The following is a 14,906-nucleotide window of genomic DNA, read 5'->3' on the forward strand; positions in this document are numbered from 1 at the left end:
TCCAAGAAAGATAAAATTTCTGTTCAAACAGACAAATGTTGAATTTAAAAAAAAAATTATTTTGAATGTTCATCCATAAAAGATTTTAGTTCTCTTTTCAACACAAAAAAATTTAATTTAAACAAAAAGTACATTTTCTAAGAAATAGTTACATTTTAAACGAAACAGCAGAATTTCTTAAGAATGAGTATTTAAGCATGAAAGATGAAATTTCGTTTGAAAAAATTTGATTTTTTTTAATTTATAAAATTATTATTGTTAAATTTTGATTTAAAGAAGATTTTTGTTCACTTTCTAAGACCATAATAAGAATTGTAAAGAATAAATTAATTTTCTGGTACAGAGACGAATTTTTAACCAAAAAGTATGACTGTTTAAGAATATTGTTGAATTTTCAACCATGATGTTTCTTTTTTGTCCTATAGAAATACAAATTTTACTGAAACTGGCAAATGTTCAAATCAAAAAGACAAGTTTTCCAAAAAAGAGTTGAATTTTTATCAAAAATCATTTCAATTCACTTTTCAAGAGAATAATATGAATTTTGAACAGAAAGTAAATTTTTAAAACAAATAGTTTAATTTTTAACAGCATAGTTGCATTTTTCCAGGAAGATTCAATATTTATACTAAAAAATGTGGTCTTTAAAATCCAAAAGAAACATTTTCTGAAAAAATTGTTTTCATCAAAAAAAGATTTAAGTTGACTCAAAGACGAATTTTCACAAAAAGTGGAATTTTCAACCAAAAAAAATCTCCTTTTAAGAAAATTAAAAAATTTTTAACCAAATAATAAAATGTACAACTAAAAAAATAGTCTTGCGGAGAAAGTTTTCTAACCTTTGTAAAAATTATGTAGATGAGTTAAGGACAGCCACCCCCTTTCGTAAAAAATTGCCTCGACACCCGATCCCCCATCCTGACCTGTTAAGTCATTTAACTAGGGTCCATTTTTATATGTATATTTTAAGGTTCTTCGTTTTTCACAGAGTCAAGTCTACCCACGTTACGTGTAAATCCTAAGCCTAGTCTTGAAGAGTTCCTACTGAAATACCATGCTGGTTCCAGGTTAATTGCAAATCGAGATACCGCAGGTCCAGAATCTAATTTTTATTTATGATTTTTTATTGAAAAAAAATAGTTCAGGTTTGAAAAAAGAGATTCAAAATTAAATTGGTAATTTCCTAGAATTGCGCCTTTGATGCAAATTCGTAAGTTTAAATTTCATTTTTTCAATCAGTAAAACGTAAACTGTTTTCTTTTTCCAAATCAGAAATTTTGTCAGAATACTTCGTATCCAAAAATCTTTAAGGGCAATTTTTCTGGGCGGATATAAACGTCGCTTATTTATTTATTGTTTCACAGAAACAGGTCCACGAATGGCAAATACAAATGGGAATCATAATCCAGGCGCCTCAAACGCTTTTTTCCATGCTGGTACCTCAATACCTGTACGCCCAGACACCGCAGGTCCAGATTCTAATTTTTATTTTTGGCTTTTAAATTTTTATGAAGTATTTACTTAAAGTAAAATTGTAGGGACACATTTTCAATTCAAAAGACCTTGTTTAAATTCTTACTACACGGAGAGAAGTTTGGTAGAGCCATTTACGCAAGACGTACAATTATCTTGCCAATCACACAGTGAACAGCGCCACTTATGTTTAGTAGTACAGCTCTAATGATTTGGGAGAATCATTACTCCGAACAGACCGAACTGTTTAACCAACAGTATTCTCGAGCCGTTGTGCACACGCAGTGCTTGCGGTAGAGTTTCGCGCTAGCGCAGTTCAGAAAAATATAGCACTCACGTTTCGGAGCGACTCATGCAGTGATCCCAACTTCAACATGTAGACGTACTGCGCTTGCGCCAGGATGCTTATGAGGAACACGACGCGAGAACCCGTTACCATAGCAATAATAAGCCTCTCCGTGTTCCTCTTACACATAGCTAGCGTAAGTACAGTACGTCTACATGCCAAAGTTGGGGTCACTGGACTCATCTCCGCAAGTTTGGGGTAACCATTACCACGAATCGAGAGCAGGCGCCATACCAAACCGAAGTGCTGTAACTCTCTAAATGCTAGCGTGACGGTTTTTCCTAACTTCTCTCCGTGTAGTCATCATTTTTTTATATGAGAACAAAATTTTGGGATATAGAAAAAAAAAATTTTAATTGAATTATCCTTATCTGTACCTATACGTTTGTGATATTGGATACATAATGATGTTCATAACAGTTAATTACTTTTTTTCATTCTCCAAAGAATAAACTTTTAATTGCTTTAAATGAGAGAATTGATAAACTACTTTGCATCAAAACCTCTTTCTCGGTAATTTTAAAGTGGATATTTGAATGTGGCTTATTTTTTTATAGCGCAAAAAAATCAACTGAAACTTCAAGACGAGCGGGCTAATCTAGCTCACAAACTATATCAATATCCACCTTATGTGGTAAGCTCAATTATTATATGTTTAAATTCACATCAGAAAATGTATGAGATTCGTGTAAAATTTTACCCGCCTTCTTTTTATTTCAAATGTGTACGTTTTGAGAGCTTCTGAATCCGAATAACAGTTGGTCTTTATTTATATATGTATGCATGTATATACAGCTTTCTGTCTGTCTGTGAACACGATCATTTTCGAAAAAATTATTATACTATATTGGCTTTTGCTACACACTTTTAGTGACGAAAGCCGATGGTCAAGTTCGTTAGATAGCCATTTCAGATAAAAATTCAAAAAGTAAGCGCATTTTGAATATTTCTGAGACCACTTTTTTCAAGATCAAAGAATTCTATGTGCAGGTATTCGCAGTAGTTGAAAATATGAAACTTTTTTCCTAATGTATTTTTTCGGAAAAAATACCAAAATTATAGCACTTACAAAATTAAATGAAAAACGATCAAAAATAAAAATTTTAAGCTGAACAGCGCACAATATGAAAAAAAGTCAGCAAAAGAAAAACGTAACTTTTTGAAGGCCCCACAAGATTATCATAAGAACTTCTGGACTATTTTCGAAAAATTCAATTTTAAATTTTAACGAAACAAAAAAATTATGAAAAATCAATAATTCAATTTTTCGGCGAAACTCAAAAAGTTGCGACAAAAGAGAAATAAATAAAAACTGTGCACCCAGAAAGTATCTACAAATGTTTCCTTCTTTACTTTTTCGTAAGAAGCGTTGTTTTTGTTTTATTCCTAAAAAGCAGTATTAATAATTTTTTGATAGAATATGCAGTTTTTGTTTCAATAGTGAAAAATAACATTTAGAATAAACAAATTAAATTTGTGGAAAGAAGACATAAGTTGCAACAAAATGTTTAATAACGAAATTATTTTTTTTTGTATATGATGCGCACTTTTTAAATTTAAAAAATAAGGTAATAAAAATACGAATGTTTCAATATTAGTATGGTACAAAAATGCATATTAAAATTTCTTTGCATGCTAAAGGGCTACGAACCCCCCCCCCCCTCCTATTTTTTTCAAATGCGAAAAAAGAAATTCTCTAATTTTTATTTTATTTTTTTTTTATTTTAACAGGTGTCGGTTTTGACTTGACGTTTCCCACGTAAAGTGCATGGGAAAAAATCCCTTTTTTGAGTTTTGAGAATATTTTTTTTTAGTTTGAAAAAATGAGACGGGAAGGTATGGGGGCTGTAGAGAATTACGTAACAAAGAAGTTCATGTATCAGTCATATAAGTTTGACACCCCTAACACACCCCTACGAGTACCTGAAAACTACCCTTAAAACAAGAAATGTGAATTTTTCGTGAAATCGACCTTTTGCACACTGTATTCTCGTATTTTTTTACTTAAAAGTAATAATTTTGATCTAGTGGAATATTTATTATCATCGGTTAATTAATTTTCAATTATTTGTACAAATGAAATTTGTTTAAAAAATTTTTCTTCAAAAATTCGTTTTCCCCCTAAAATTTATAACTATTATTCTAGTGAAATATTTATTAACATTGGTTAAATAATTTCGCATTGCTTAAACAAATGTAATTTGTTAAAACAATTTTTTTCAAAAATTCGTTTCTTTCCTTATAAAAAATATTAATTAATAAATATTTTACTAGACCAATAGTAATAATTTTTAGTGAAAAAACTAAACTGAAAAAAATTATTCAAACATATTCAATGCCAATGCCAATTATGTTTTAGAAAACGATTTTTTTTAAAAGGCAAACTTGGAAAAATTATGAGCGATTTTGTTTTTCCTCAAAATCTTCTAAGATTTCTAAGATAGTTCTCGAGCCTGCTTTTCAAGTTGGGTTTTCAATTTCTTTATAAATAAACAAATTATGACGAAAAAAGTTGTCATTTTTTCTATTGAATTTTCCCGGTGCTCTAAAATAACAACAAAATTGTTGAAATATTCTGAGTTTTATAGAATAACATTAATTAAAAATACAAAAATATTATATAATGAAAAAAATTATAAATTAATTAATTATTACTTGAAAAAATGTTTTTTATGGTTTTCCATAATTTTAACTTTTTAAATTTTAAATTGCAGAAATTTGGATAAAAATAATATAATGCGTAAGACATTTTTTTCTTCAGATTATTATTTTTAATAATATCAACTAGTTTAATAAACAAATGCATTATTAAGGCATTTTTCGGCAAAAAAATTCGTTTTTTTCAATGCCAGTCCTTTCATTTGGGAACTTCCTGACTATTTCAGAAAAAATCCATAATTCATTGATATTTCTAAGACTTTTTAAAAAAATTTTAATTTAAAAAATGCATTAATCAGGTCTCCGTTGATGAAAAAATTCTTTTTTTTTCAATGTAAGTCTCTTCAATGGGGAAATTCATGATAATTTTAGAAAAATTCATAATTGTTCGATAATTTTTTAAAATAAATTTATTAAACTAATTCATTATCCTAAAGCTGCAGCTTTATAAAAGTTTATGAATTTCGAATGTCATAAAATTTATGAACTGACTATGAGTAACAGATGCCCGATTCATGCAAATGTTTGTTGAATTTGTTTAAAATAATCATAAAATTTATAAACTAATCATAAATGTTGCTGAGTTTACTATGAATATCCCAATTAAAAAGTCTAACATAGAAAAAAAAAAGGTTTTCGTCGACAGTTGCCCCAATAATACATCTGTTTATTAAAATTAAACAAAATCAATTATAAAATTGATGAATAAATTATTAGTTTTTTTTTTTTAATTATCCTTAAGTTCCCAATGAAAAAACTTGTTATCGAGAAAAAAACGATTTTTTTTCCATAAATACCTTATCTTCTATGCTTTTGTTTATTAAATTTGTTTTGAAAAGTCATAAGATTTATTAACTAGTTATGCATGTTGCTGAAATTGTCATGAAGTTCCCAAACAAAAGGACTGGCATTGAAAAAAAACGAATTTTTCTGTCGACAAATGACCGAATTGTGCCATTGCTATTTAATTTCTTTTAAAAAATCATAAGGTTAATAAAAAAATTACGCATATTTCTAAAATTATCATGAAGTTTCTAATTTGAAAATATGACATCGAAAAAAACGAGGGTTTTCTGTCAGAAAATGGGTGATTAATGCATTTGTTTATAACATTGACAACAATAATCTCAAATATAATTATATTGTTTTTACTTAAATGTCTTGAAAATTAACTAAAAAAAACGTAAAATTATGGAAAATCGTGAAAAAAATTATTTTTCCATATAATTTGCCTATAAGAAATTTTTTGTTAATTTTCCGCATACGTAATTATGAGTTTTTAATGAATTTTTATGAAATTTGTTTGCTAATACATAAAATACTAATTCTTACCTGTAATTAGATGCTTGCAAGAATTGTTTATACTGTATATTATTATTGTTAGTAATATTCAATTTGTATAATGCTAGAAAGTTTCGTTTTTTCCCTAAAATTTTTAACTTTTTGTCTAATTTTCAATTGATTTGAAATGGATCATTAATTTAAGTTGACAAATTAACTGTTTAAATAATTCCTTATTATTGTTAATGATAGTTTAAATGAAGCTAGAAAATTGCGTTTTTTCTGCAATTTTAATTTTTTGTCCATTTTGTAACAGACTTAATTGCTTAAACAAATTGCTGTTGCTTATAAATATCTTCTATCAGACAAGTGCAAAAAATTGCTGTTTTTCTGAAAATTTCCACTTTGTAAAAAAATTTCCACTTTTCAAAGTAACAATAATAATTGTGTAAAACAAACAGTCAATTTTTAACAAATTAAATATCATAAACTGTGAAAATTGTAAATTTAATTGAAATTTTCTTTTTATAAGCAATTCTAATGATAATTTTCTTTGAACAAACTCTTAAAAAAAATCGTTTCCAAAACAATTTTATTTACCTAGAACTGTTTTAAAATTGGGGTGAAACAACTGCAATACATTGTTTTATGAATATTAATTTAAAAAAGCTAGAAAATAATTAAGATTAGGATAAGTAAAACCAAAAAATGTTTTTATCATAAATCAAAAACAATTGAATTCATTAAAAAAATAAACGAATTTTCACCCAAACTGTTAACCAAAAAAGATCAAATTTCTATTAAAAGAGGTGATTTGTCAAACAAATAACTCTAAAATATGAATTTTCAACAGAAAAATTAATTTGCAACTTACCAGTGGAATTCTTAAGTAAAATAAATAATGCTTTACAAAGTAGTACAACTTATAAACAAGTAGTGGAATTTTAAATGAAAAAAGGTGAATTCTTATCAAGAAATATAATAGTTCATATTTCAACTAAAAGATATTTTAATTACAAAATGGAAGCAGTTGAATTAATTGAAATGAAAAAAAAAATTGTAATAAAACCGCTAAAGTGTCAACTTAAACAGATTAATTTTCAACTAAGCAGTTGTACTTTTGCTCAAGAAAGATGAAATTTTTAATTAAAAAGATAAAATTTCGAACAAAATAGCTACATTTTTAAGAAAATCGATAATATTAATCTTTAAAATATTTATTATATATAATAATAATATATTATACAAAATTTTTGTGTGTACTTATTAATTTGAATAAAAAATTAATTTTTGAGTTACTGATAAATTACTTACCTCAGCAGTTGGAAAAATTTTAGTTTAGAATTCGGGACTTCAATAAATTACTTTGAAGAAGTATTTTAGAATAAAAAATTAATTAAACGGCAATCATGGAGCTCATCATAAATATTTTTAATAATAATTAATTTAATTTAATAATACCTTTTTATTTCAAAAAATGTTAACATGTTGATTTAAGTTTTATTTTAAAATAAATTAAAATAAATTCCCTATGATTTATCACAATATATACAAGCTTTTTAATGTATTCTGTAATTGCAAGTAAATTGTAACTAAACTTTTCATGAATATAAAAGGAACAACAATGTTTTCAGGAGCAATAAGAGCAGCTATAATCAGGAATTCCAAGAAATTTATTAAAGCATGTAATTTAATATTAGGAAAATTGAATATAATGATGAGTATTAAAAAAAACATTTTGAATTGTATTTATATTTCTCTATTTTTTATTTTGCTAATGTAATTAATAATTTTTAAAAACAATTGTGATTTTGGAAAATTTTGAACAATGATAATATTACTTAACTGATAATAATAATAATACTAATAATAACAGTAATAATAATATTGAAATATTAATAATTAGCCTTATAATTTACTTCTTTATTAAGTCGTCCAGACATTTGCAACTACTTGAAAGCTGAACTCTTTTGTGAGCATGGATTTTATTGTTGGAAAATTCATCATGTTAATTGAAAATTCATATCATCTTAAAACTATGAATAGCTTATTTAAAAAAGATTTTTTAACTGAAAAATTAACTATTACAGAAGAAAATATAACAATTTCGGGTGAAAGTTGACCTTTTTTAGTTCAAAGTTCAACAATTTGAATGCCAATTTGTCTTTTTTAATTAAAAATTTATTTCGTTGCCAATCCACGTATGTTGGTAAAAAATCGACTTTTATTAAAAAATCGACATTTTTGTACACTTTTAAAAATGTTTGGAATTCTACAACACTTCAACAAGACTTCTAACTAAAAGCTTGAGATCAAATTGCAACCATGGTGTTGGAATGACGAAATTGCAACACATGTATTTATGAATTTCATGAATGTTATTTTATTGTAATTTGATGATAAAAAAAATAATAAAGACGGAAGAAAGAAAAAAAGAAGGAAGGGGACGTGTTTGGCTACCTTTTCATGTTTCTTACCTCTTTTTTATTTTTGTAAGAAATTTTTATTTTTGTTTATTTTATTTTTTTTTAATTTTGAAAAATTTTTCAGATTACAATAGGATTTTTTGTTTTTGTTTGTTCGTTTTGGTCCAAATTTGGTCGTTGGATTCTTGTTTTCTTCACAGGAGTTTGCATCAATCCAAATTGTTAAACTTTAAACTAGAAGAGGTCCATTTTTGCACCCGAAAGAGTTTTATTTTTTAGTTAAAAAATTTATTTCAAACAAACTATTTATATTTTTAAAACGATATGAATTTTTGATTAATATCATAAATCTTTCAACACTAAAATTAATTTTTAAAAAAGAGTTTAGCTTTTAAGTAGTTGAATTTCCAAAGAAACAAGTGAATTCTTACCAAAAAATGTTTAAAAAATCTATATAGTATAATAAAGAAATATTTCGTTTATGAAATACTACTTCTACTCTAAAGACCATTTGAAGAAATCTCTTTTTTAATTTCGGAAAAAGGAACTTTAAAACTGTGACGAGTTTTGACTTGGAACCGGGATTTTTAAACTCTTTTCTCGTAACTCCAAGCTTGTATTGTTTAAATGTTTGGTATAAATATATATTTTCTAGAGAGCGGAAAACTAGGTAAATAAATAAAAAAGTATACTATAGGGCTAATTAGAAATCTTTAAATATTATTTTTCATATTATTGTTATTCGTTAAGTAATATTATCAATCAATATTTTAAATTTGTAACAATTGCAATTGCATATAAAAATGATTAGTTACATTAGCAAAATTAACTATTGAAAAACATAAATACAATGCAAACTATTTTGAAAATACTATTCTTTATATTCAATTTTCAAAATATTAAATTACATGTTTTCATAATTTTACTTGAAACTTTGTTCTTTCTTTTATGTTCATGAAAAGTATCAAGTTTTCAAAGAATCTTAGTATTTTTGCTATACATAACAATTCAAAAGCATGGCCTACCTGATCAGCGCGCCGTCTATTGGATTTATTTGAACTATGATACCCCTTCGGCTGCTAATAGAATAGAAAGAGTGGGGGCGAGGCATTATTCTTTTTTTTTTACTGATAACGCGTCCACTTCACGAGAAATATAATATTTCATGAAAAAATTTAAGTATTCTGTGTTTTTTAAAATTATAGGACAGGCACGTAGATGGACGGGGATCTGTCGATGGTGTTAGAGGAAGATTTGTTGGTGAATGGTTTCTTCCATACCATTTGGAAATTCTGTTACCTATACCACCAAGCAAAGCGGCCTGGATGCGTGTGCGCATACTCAACAAAGGTTTCGATTCCAATTTTTATTATCAAATTAATTTTCTCAAAAACATTTATTTGCGAATTCTTGGAACTTGTTGAGATTTTCTATACATTTGTGAAGTTTTCAGTAAATGAGTTTATTATACTAAAAAAAAGAAAGTTTTCATAGATTTTAGTCGAAAGGTTCTTTTTTTAATTGTCTCGCAATAATTTTTCAATTAAGAAAGCGTCGTCTGCTATGTAGTTCATAGCAGTGCAAAAAACATGTAAATATCTATGAAATTGATCTACAAATCAGGACAAATTGTTTTAAAAAAATTGGAATATTACAATTTTAATTTTTAAATTATGGAACCTATTGCGGACAAATGAAAATATATTTTCCGTGTCTGTAAATAAATCATGCGGCATTCAAATGAAAAGTCGCCATATTTACTATGATTTTAATCCATGGATACCACACTTGTGCGATTACGAACTGCACACTGAAGAAAATATAAGTATTTTTTATGGCTGTCTGGAAATAAGGTATTTTTAAAGCATAGGGAAATCATTCAATACTTAATCTAGAATGTGAAACATATTTAAAAATCTAATAATTGATTAATGTTAATATTGTTTATTGTTTAAACATTAATAATTGTAAAATATTATTATAAAATATTAATATAGAGCTAAAAGTAAGCTATTCTACACCTTATTCCGCAATAGTGGTGCATCCAACGCAGACTTCATCACGATGCAGCATGCCATGCAATCATAACTAGAAGTCAATGCGCCAGGCATTCTAAAAAAATTGTTGAAAACTTGTTTTTACTAATTTTATGTAAAATCATTATTTATAATTTTTCCAATCGATTTAAACTTAAGAGCCTTAAACTTTAAGAAAATTTCAATAAAAAAGAATTAAGAATTCAGAAAATATACGTAATCAATACGTAGGTATTATTATTATTTGACTATTAAGCCATTTCCCTTTTGGGGTAAGCGTGACTCACTAGGTGGGGAGGGAAGTAATGTGAGGAAGGGATATAAAATTTGTATATTGATCTAGAATTCTTGTCATGCTTATTTAAATAACACGTTCGTTCCGCAACACTGCTCCGACCCAGGTTGCTGGTCAATCTCTCTAGCAATCACCTCCAGTGAAGAACCACACAAAGTCGTCATGTGAGGTTCCATACTTGGGTCCATTGGTATCCAAGGTCTTTTGTTTCAGGCGCGATTCACTCTACTGACACTCTTTTTATTAACTATTTTTTGCCATATTTTTCAGTCCTGATAAACTACTCTAGATTCTTTTATTTCCATGCATTTTTTCATGCAGGCTCTCTTGTTTCTGTGGCTCCTTATGTCTGTTCTAACTAGTGTCTCATTCACACATTCTAACCATTCTTCCTGCGGTCTGCCTCTGAGCACGCTGCCATTTACTTTACCTTGATACACTTGTTTCTTTATTCGTTCATTTATATTTGTACAGTCGGTACAAATATAAAGTTATGCACTGCCATTTTAGGCTTTTTTTATATATCATTACTTCTGATAAGGGGCCCAGCTTTACCAATAACCTTCTCACCTTCGTTTATGCGTCTATCTAACTCCTCCTCTATCTTCCCGTCCCTAGTAAATAAGCTACCAGGGTAGACGAACTTATCAACATGTTCAATTCTCTCATCATTTAATACAATTATACATCGTGTTTTCTCACTCTTTCCTTCGAGCACGATAGTTTTTTTTTTTATTTGCATTAATTTTGATGCCCATGCTCTTCATGTTTGCATTCAGCTTATTCAACATTCTTCGCAATTCTGCGATGGATTCTGCCATAACAACCTTATCATCTGCAAATTCTAACCCGCGTACCCTTACTGTTTCGAGATCCACACCCTCTTCGCCAAAAAGCCATTCTTAAAAACTTTTTTATGATAAATTTATACTAAAAATAAAAAATACTATGTAACATTACTTACCCCTAGGGAAAATGTAATAAAAAAAATTATCAGGTGAAATTCAATTATTTCTGAAACACCCACTTTACAAAATAGGAAACCACATTTGTGCAAATTTGCACCAAGCCCAAGTTTCGAAGTTAACATCACCAACAGTGAAAGGCGAATAAAGCTCGGCCCTACGTGGCATGCTTCAGTACCTGTTGGGCATATTTAACGGGGGTCGAGAGACCCTTATACCTACCGAATGACAAGAGACACTTATTTGAAAATTTTGCTGGTACATATCTGCACAAGTGTGGTAACCACGGGTTAAATATAGTTCACAAGTTGTGAGGTAGAAATTTCCGCACTGACATTTTATTCATTAAACTATTTTTCAAACTAAAATTTGAAATATACTTTTATATTAGGATTGCTTTTTAATTATGAATGTTTGAACTTTATTTTATTCTTAAATAAATAAGAGATATAACTTATTTATCGTAATACAAATCCTATTAATGCTTCTGCCTTCAAATTAATTTGATTTCTATTTCTCGTTTTGTTTGAAAACATAAGAAAGTTATTGTGTCAAGTTCTTTATTTTCATTCACGTGAAATACTTTTTAATCTGTAGCCGATAAGTATAATTATTTTTAAAACAATAATTAGGTAAGCGAAAAGTTGTTTTAAATCTAGTGTCCTGATTTTTAGTTCGAATTCATTCACATTTTTCAGTTTACTTATTGATGCTAAGAAAGTAGCAGACGACAGCTTTTATTTCATCGCATGATAAACTTTCGCTAAATAGCATGTAAACTTTTCAGCCCAAAAATTTTACATGCAACCAAATTTAACTTTGGTTTGTTCTGCGTAATCTGTAATATAATTAGAAACTCTGTTTTTTCCGCAGCATCATTTGAAGCTGGGCCAATAAAGGTTCTGGATGGTGATGAAATATACCGTTTATCAACGAGATTCGCAAGATGTATACATACCAAGTTCGGTGCAGAAAAGTTTTTTTCACTGCTTACTCTTCCCTCTGGAGGTAATTAAAACAATAAAACACAATGTAAAGCAAATATAAGAAAGCTCTTCCTAAAAAATATAGTTCTTTTGCAAGTTATAAAATACACCAAACTCTCGCTTTAACTTACCACGTTCGCAGCCTTCCTAGAACTGATGGCTTCTACAGTTTCTCAGAGGGGCGAGAGTTTGATGTATAATAGTCCAAATTTTGTTCATGTTTTCTTAATTAATTAAATAATTTCTTTATGTTTTGGAATAGCACACCGACAGCTTTAAAACCCTATATTCAATTTTCTTAACTCGTCGAAATTTATTACCATCGACTAAATTATTTTATTTTTTATGTTAATGTTCTCAACCAGGTAAAATAAATTAATAGTTTTTGTATATTTATGAAAAAGAATCAATATTTATAAATTAATGACTTGTCTTATTTTTTAAGTTACTAATCACCATGTTTTCTTATGAATTCAGGTATCCCTCTGGAGGTCGAACCTGCACAGTATGATGTACTGGTACGGATGAGTGAACCGTACGCACAATATCATAGTGAGGCTTTTTACCCGTATATAGCAGAGGCACATCCTCGTCTAGCAGGTAATTAAAAAACTAAAATCCAGTCTAAAACATGTGAATGTGTGTGTATTTGTATGTAACACGCAAAGTATACACGGTGTCCAAAATGTCTCGGGATAGCCAAATAAATCCTTAGGTACAATTCTTTTTGGCGAAGGTTGGGTTCATTCTTGAAGTAACTTTCAGAGAGGAAACCAGTGGTGACCTTCATTTTGACCTTGAGCATGACCTTCATAGTTATTTTCAGGTCACCTTTGTTTTTTGAAATGGAATAGCTTATTTTTGACATTAGCATTCGTATCAAGGTCATTCAAACTTCAGTATGGTCTAAACATTTTTTTGCAAGCTAGCTTATGGAAATCATCCTCTCACCCTACTCACTTACGTGCACAATGTACATTAAATATTGACCATCGAGTGACCTTGACCATGACTATCAATGTCATATCAAGGTCACTCTTTGTTTTTAATTGAAACGACTCTGTTTGACATCGGAAATGGAAAAAACGGCAAATTTAACTTTAAAAAGTGTAGTCAGATCGTAGGTCAGGTGTTACCTTGATGATAAGGTCAAGGTTATTCTAACTTCAAGAAGGTCTGAAGTGTAAAAAACTAAGAATTAAAATTTTATACATTACCTACTTCATGCCGGGCATTATATATAATACCTAGGGATTACATATAATGCCTAGACAATGTATATAATAAGCACCAATTACATACTTATTATATATATTGTCTAGGCAATCTACATAATTCCTATTCGTGTGTTTGGGGATATGTGTGTGTTTGCTTGTGTATGACCAGAAATTATATATAATGCCTGGCCGTTTTAGGCGAAGTATGTAATTGAATGCTTATTATATACATTGTCTAGGCATTCTATACAATCCCTGTATGTGTTTGTGTGTATAATAATAACTCGAAAACTATTTATTACACAAAAAATCTCGTCTTTATTAACTTTCACATTTCATATAACCTTTACGAAGAAATGTAAACTTTATTATATCACGAATTTTTTGGCAACTGTTATGAAAAAATCAAATTTTTTCGAATTTGGACCGTTTTTTCCATCTTTTTCCACGCTCGAATTATTTACAATTGCATTGCGAAGGTTGTTTGCAATTTTCGAGTGGGCGGTATACTAGTTCACAAGATATTTGAATAATTAAAAGCTCATGAAAGGTTGAATTTTATAAACTTCAATGGTTTAAAAATCAGAGCCTTAAGATAAAAAATATCATATTGAATCAAAAAAATACTTTTTGATTATTTTACTCTAAAGAATGCAAGAAAATTTTTCGCTGCAATAAATTTTTTAGTTGTTAATCTGATGTGGAATGACCCATATATTATGATTATTATTATTATTACTGTTATTATTATTATATATCATTTCTATTAAATTTATATAATGTTTTTTAATTGAAATGTATTTATGGGGCTCCATGAAATCTCCTACATCCTAAGTTCAATAAAATATAGAGTATTTTTTGCACGATTAGTGTAAATTAATCTACCCAGTTCATCTAAACTGTATTTTTTTATGAGCAAAATAATAAACTTGTTATTTTTTCTTACAGAATCAATGGCAAATGGAAATCATTAGGATCGGCTACCCTATTCATACGTTGATGGAGAACAAAACAATAAAAAATGTTTAACTATTATGATAAATAAAAACATTTAGGATTTAGGTGAATTATTTTATATTATTTTTTCCATCATCAAGTTTCCCTAAAGAACATTTATTTATTTTATTTATCAGGATGACTCGCTTTAAAATATAATTTGAAAAAAAATTACCATACAAATTTGCGATATTTTCTATTTGCCATTGTTGTGTTGATTTTCACTT

At 28.1% G+C, this 14,906-nt stretch overlaps 1 protein-coding gene across 1 annotated transcript; it reads left to right on the plus strand.

Annotated features, from left to right (window-relative positions):
• Positions 1–1,949: 1,949 nt before the first annotated feature.
• On the plus strand, positions 1,950–14,683 carry LOC117170339. Its single transcript, XM_033357076.1, has 6 exons — positions 1,950–2,062; positions 2,377–2,453; positions 9,390–9,534; positions 12,354–12,488; positions 12,944–13,066; positions 14,632–14,683. Exons 1-6 carry the CDS (start codon positions 1,975–1,977, stop codon positions 14,655–14,657), a joined length of 594 nt encoding a protein of 197 aa, XP_033212967.1. The 5' UTR covers positions 1,950–1,974; the 3' UTR covers positions 14,658–14,683.
• The last annotated feature ends 223 nt before the right edge of the window (positions 14,684–14,906 follow it).

The sequence above is a fragment of the Belonocnema kinseyi genome, chromosome 3, assembly GCF_010883055.1.
Source record: "Belonocnema kinseyi isolate 2016_QV_RU_SX_M_011 chromosome 3, B_treatae_v1, whole genome shotgun sequence".
In the NCBI taxonomy this organism is placed as follows: Eukaryota; Metazoa; Arthropoda; class Insecta; order Hymenoptera; family Cynipidae; genus Belonocnema; species Belonocnema kinseyi.

Coding starts and splice junctions, on each gene's coding strand:
- LOC117170339 (XM_033357076.1), top strand. CDS start 1,975: ATGCCAAAGTTGGGGTCACTGGACTCATCTCCGCAAGTTTGGGGTAAC. Junction 2,454..9,389: donor ATCAATATCCACCTTATGTG/GTAAGCTCAATT, acceptor TTAAAATTATAG/GACAGGCACGTAGATGGACG. Junction 12,489..12,943: donor GCTTACTCTTCCCTCTGGAG/GTAATTAAAACA, acceptor TTATGAATTCAG/GTATCCCTCTGGAGGTCGAA.